Genomic DNA, 6,000 nt, shown 5'->3' on the forward strand with positions numbered 1-6,000 from the left:
CGTTGCCCTCGATTTGCCCCCGAGAGCCGAAAACTTTCTAACGCGTTGCGACAAATGGACGATCGGCCACTATCTGTGCAGATGCTACCATTTCGCCTCTCCTGAAATGCGACTGCCGCGGCCGGCATAGAAACCGCGACCTTCGTGTCGGCAGCCGAGCACCTTAGCCACTGATCCACCGTCGCAGACTCAGGTTGGCATTCTAGAACTGTCTCTTCCAACAAGGGTCTGTCATCAAGGCGGGGCAACACAGCAGCCGGTGGCAGTTGTCTGGGCGCCCTGGAGGAAGGGCAGCACGAAGAACATGGTCTATTGTTTCTTCATTGCCGCAGTGTTTGCAAGAACCGCTATCTTCCACACTGATTTCAAAGCCAAACTTTGTGGAGAAAAAGCGACACCAAGTCACAGTCAGCAAAGCACCATCGCCTCGAGCCGAGGCAGTCTGGAAGGGGGCCGAAGTCCACGCAACAGGTCCAGTCGGTAAAGCCGTGATTAGCATGATGTTTCCCACACCAGAAGTCAAATAAAGCCTTAGAGAATTCTTTACTTGGTAGTAGCTTACTTGATAGGCCCTAGTTATCCCGCTATGAAACATTTGTGTTTCCGCGCACCTATACTTTTATCTCCACTTTCCTGTCCATATCTCTCTCCCATTTCCCTTTCACTTAGTAGAGGTTAGTAAACCAGATCTACATTTCTGGTTGACCTCCTGCCTTTCTTTCAATTAATTAGCTCTCTCTCTCTCTCTCTGTCCTTGTTAAGCAGTATGCTGGTAGTTAGACCACAAGTCCCTTTTCACGTAGGTACTCCCTTTGACGCTGCCAGCAGCAGACTTCATAGCAATGAGTATTTCTATTAGACAACGTCTTTTGGGAAACAAGCGGGTTGTAGCCGATTACTTCGCTATGTTACAATTATGGCAGATAACTTAAATGCAGCCCCTGTATATCTGATTGCATACTCCCAGAGGTATTCGATGGGCTCTTGGAGCACACCTCCTAGAACACAATACGTTATCGCAAACCATCGAAGCAAGGCAATAGAGCAGCGAATTCGTGGACTTCAGAAGTATGCAAGAAGTCCTGTTTTTTTGACACTATGCCTAACTTTTACGAGCGTCAAAAGTTCAAGTTGTTTTTTTTTTACAAAATTATTTCTTTCAGGCGTTTCCTCATTTATTCTCAAGTCAAGAAAAAGTTTCATGCGATATCCAGCAAAATTTTAGGGCGATTGAATTCAACGAGCCCCAAATTCAAATGAACGAAACAAACAGCGGTGGTCTTTTTTTTTTTCACTGATAATTCGAACTGAGTGCCGTGGCTCATCTTCCAGAACAATGGCACTTTATGCTCGAATGGATTTATCAACATCACACCTCCTCATAGATTGTGTAAAGAGCAGATATTGTCGCCATAATGTACCACCTATAAATGCACATTCAATCGCAGCTAATTGTAGTATTAAATCACGGTCAGCTGCGAAAGAAAGTGAAAGCACACTGCACCGCCCCCCCCCCCTCCGGAAATGTTATAATCGCCATCTGTAAGCCTGTTTAGTACAACGCTTGCACCCTTCTTTGGTGCGCGTCCCATTTCCGCGAACCTTGACAGTCCGATGGGCAGGCCTGTTATTTGCTGACGATATCAGCGTCAAGCTAATACAAATTGCATTGCACGCAGACGCGGCTCCAAAACCAGGCCAAAGGACACTCAGGAATCCTCAGCTTTCTAATCTATGCCTCCTTATCAGTGTTTCGGAATTACACAAAGTGCGTTTGCCGGCTGCTGGAGGAGGAAATACCGTGCATTCTGCAAACAGAGTGAGCCGCTCCAACCCCTCCAGACCCTACGCCCTACCCCTTCAAGCTGTCTACTTTGCGTGTCGGTAATCTCATCCTTTTAATTGTTCGCCGAGCATTGTGTTCTTATCGCTACCGGCGAGTCGCTCTCTACATTGCGTATTACTTTCAAGCGTTTGGTACTAGTCCGTACGCCAACGGGAACTAGCTGACATTCAGTTGAGCGAACATTATTGATCTTGTTGACATAGCCGAACAACGTGCAGTACAATTGAACTTATGTGCTTGAAGCGCACGCCACTCCGTAATGTACGTAGAGAGCATTGCGTTTATTATTTCATGCAGGACTGAAGATCAGGTCGCTCGGTTACAAATGAGGAGTAGTTGCCAGGTATGCTGCGGAAGGGCCCATGGTAGTGATTAGTCGAAACAGCCCTCTCGGTTACCCTGCTTCTGGTGGACTGCACAACAACAAACAAGCTGGGTTTTCGATGGTCGGCTAAGCAACACCGACAAGTATGAATATCGACCGACGTGGACCGAAACGGCTGGTCGCTAAAATTTTCTGTCGACTCAGGGCTATTGGATCTGAATGCTAATATTTCCTGCCACACAATCATCCATAAACTGTAATCACTATCATTTAAGCTATAACTCGGATTCCAATCAAGTATCATAATTAACCGCGTTTATATGGTCAGTTTGCTGATACGTATCATTTCGGTCCAAGTGGTGGGGCATGTTTGGCGCGAGCTTTATTTCCGCCCATCGGGCTATAGCTATCATCTGCGACGCAACACTTGGACTTCAGTATTGATATCGTTTCGGAGACCCGGAAACACTGGCATATTTCAGCGTTGTTGTTTTTTTTAAGCATAAAGTATCAGAAGTTCTTGAACTGTCATGGCCGCTAACCATCATAAATGATGCAGGAGATGTCCTGGACGTATTCCTCTGACTGTATGACAGAAAATAGGGCGCATATATACATTCAGAGAACGCATATGCCATAATAGTTGTTAAAAAAAGTTTTAAGCTAATCCCTATGCAGGGTGGACATGAAGCGAAGACGGTCAGCCAGTGCCACAGCTCAATTACGGGGGAAAACTATATCCCTTGCGCCCCTAGGCGGATTACAAAGTTATTCTTGTTGCACTATACATTCAATTGCTTGCACTCTCATCATATACAGGGAACAGTGACTCTTTTTAGTTAGGCTTTTGATCTACCTTGCGTGTCTGTATTCGCACTCACATAGTACTTTTTGAAAAGTTATCCGCAACTCCATGAGATTTTTCACAGCGTATAAGATATAACTGACGCCATTTTTGCAAAATAATAGCGTGGGCTGTGAGACAAATATAGCAGCGATCGAAAATCACCGCCAATGTTGTTAACTCATTTCTCGCAGTTACGCGTCGTTTGAGCATAATTGGCGCTTGTAGTGAAACCCGACACCGAACACGAATTCACATCACTGTCGTGCAGCGAGCCTCAAATGTCAGACGCGTCATTTGAGCTCGTGTTGCAACGTACCCGAGTAGCATATCCAACCAGACGCTCTGTCATCTCCTCCACCTCTTGAAGAAAATTTTTTTTGTTTCCCTCTCTAAAGCTCGTAGATGGCACACGCGTCCTCTGAGAAATTGCACAAGGGCGTTCCGAAATTAGCGCCCGCTGTCCGAGCCAAGCGGTCGGTACCGCCGAGTCAGGCGGGAAAGACGAACGCCAAGCTCAGCCGCGGGGAATATCATAGCGGTCAAAGAAGCAGGCTCGGGCTGACCTATAGTACCGCAGCCCGGGAAATTTGTCGGGCAGTGCAAACAGCAGAGAACAGTTTGCCCAAACAGACCAGAAAGGAAACATAATCTCACTTACCCGTTGAACGGAGAGCGGGTATCCAAAGTCTTTGCCGCCAGCGAGCCGAAAGCCCCAGGAGGTGCCTTCTCCGCGCTGAAGCTTCACCGTTATCACCGTGTCAACCATGGTGCCCGTTTTACCACTGCGTATTCAGTAGTAGCGGTAGTAGTAGAAGTAACCTCGTCAAGGGGGCCGCTTGTCGTTGTCCGCCTGGCAGAGTCGGTGAGGTCGTAGTACGCCGGTGAGAAAAGTCCCGGTGCACGTATTACTGTTTCTTCCTTACTTTAAACGCCGCGCGCACTTGTTCCCTCGTTCGATCACCGGACCCCCCGCCTTGGCTCGGAGGAGAGAGAGCGCGGAAAGAAAGTTAGTCCAGAAGCGACTGGAAACCGGCAGCAAAGAGTTGGTGGTCGCGCCGTAACTCGAGCGGCATCAAAATCGATTGAGCCCGGTCGCCGAGATGAAAAGTTTTCTTTCCCAGTCGCTCCTCTCTTTTTGTGCGTGCGGCTCCTTTCGCGGAGGGGGGAGGCTTCTCGTCGGAGGAGAGAGCGCGGCCGCCTGCGGACTGGATTCAATCCCGCGCTGAGCTGAACGGGGCGGCTTCGCTGCCGGACGGTCGGCGCGCTCGAGGCGCGAGGGGCGACGGCGTCCCGTGTGCAAAAGCCACTGACGTCAAGCTTTCCTGCGCGCCTTGTCTCCGCTTAAGAGTGCGCCGCTGCTGCGAGAAGGGGGGCAAACACGGACCGTGAGTGCGCCCGGCACCGGCCTGCCTGCTCTCATAAACGCATGCACGGGCCGGCCCCCCCTCAGCGACCAACGATATACCCGGCAGAAAAACCAGGAGTGGCACACTCAACGCCGACCTCACTGTCGTACTTGTCAGGACTATGGAAGAACGCATAAGGAACCAGGCAACGACAGATTGAGCCCATCGGTAATCTATCAGCTGATCCCGTTATCAGCAAAATCTGCCGCGAGACTTCACCCGCAGGAATATGTACGCTCACCTATTTTGTTTGAGCAGATTCAACGTGCAACATATGTACAATAAAATTCTCTCTTTATATAAAAAATATACATTGTTTATGTCGGTCAACAATAGTGTTGTTACCAACCAACAGATATCTCACTCAACTAGCCATAATTTAATTTGTGGCAAAAACTGATTTTAGTTCTGAATGCACTTTGATAAACATTTTTTTTTTTCATTTTCTTATTGAAAAACTTGGCCACTGAACTTGTCTAAAACCGGCAATTGACATTCAATTAAATGTCTATTCAGTACTCTCTGTATGTTTTATTTGTTGCATTTATCCGCCCCACCAAGACTAAACAATGTAAATGATATTTAGTGGAAGTACTAAGAAAGATTAGGTAATTTGAGTCACCTACTTGTTCCTGCCTTTACTGTAGTTGCGCTATTTGTAGCATATAAATACTCATAAGAACCACACAATTTTACCCAAAAAATTAAGCGGACTAGTTGTGCCCATGTGTTTCAGTATAATTGCCGCGTTTCCTGAAAAGATTCTTGTTCGGTGCGCCTTGGTTCAAATTTCGTCGCTTCCATGCGTCGGGAAGTTTCGGTCTGACGGAAAACAGTGACGGCGTTTCTTGCCTGCCGGGAGTGGTCTGTTTCGATAATGTTATTAGAGTTCTCTAATGAGTATCTCTAATTATGGGCAGGATTTGTGATTTCGAAAATAAAACAACATGTCCTCCATAAATTTTCATGGAGTACACCCCGATAACAACTAGTGCCCCAAATCAATTAGTAAACGTTATATGACTAGTTGTTAATTATTCACTTTAGCTTCGTATTAGCTGCGGCTAAGTATTTTCACCTTAACATAGAGGTCATAGGCGAGAGTGACAGAAACGTAACTTTCATATGATTTTTTTTAATCTGTAGTTTTAAGAAAACTAAAAAAATACGTCTGGGAATGTTTACTTTTATATCTGTGTTGGTTTTACTCTCTTCCAGCGATCAATTTTAAGTTATCACAAAAAGATTTTAGATAAAATACATTTATTATAATAAAATGTAGTTCACCCAGCATACTGTGTGTATGAATATAGGTGTAAGTAGCCATGCTTCGCTGAACAGATCGCAAACAAGAAGACAACGTCCTTTGCACGAGACAACCAAGCATCTACTTATGCTCTGAATGGTATGACTGGCTAAGTAAGAAGTATGCACCTCTATTCAGAAATATCGACTAATTCGTTTGTACACTCGAGATAGGTGCTATGTATATGAATGCCCTTACGTGAGTGGTGCTGTGGCGCACATGTCCTGATTACGTACATTTATTTAATGCTAAAAATACCACATCACTTCT

The 6,000-nt window shown here is 46.2% G+C and overlaps 1 protein-coding gene across 3 annotated transcripts in view; it reads right to left on the reverse strand.

Moving 5' to 3' along the window:
* The window catches only part of Zasp52 (Z band alternatively spliced PDZ-motif protein 52), a 100,960-nt gene extending 96,798 nt beyond the window's left edge, over positions 1-4,162 (reverse strand). For all 3 annotated transcript variants that reach the window (XM_037413669.2, XM_037413667.2, XM_037413670.2), the window contains exon 1: positions 3,677-4,162. In XM_037413669.2, the coding sequence (XP_037269566.2) occupies positions 3,677-3,784 (108 nt within the window). In that variant the 5' untranslated portion in view covers positions 3,785-4,162. The remainder of the gene's footprint in view (positions 1-3,676) is intronic.
* Positions 4,163-6,000: the final 1,838 nt, after the last annotated feature.

The sequence above is a fragment of the Rhipicephalus microplus genome, chromosome X (assembly GCF_043290135.1).
Source record: "Rhipicephalus microplus isolate Deutch F79 chromosome X, USDA_Rmic, whole genome shotgun sequence".
Lineage (NCBI taxonomy): Eukaryota > Metazoa > Arthropoda > Arachnida > Ixodida > Ixodidae > Rhipicephalus > Rhipicephalus microplus.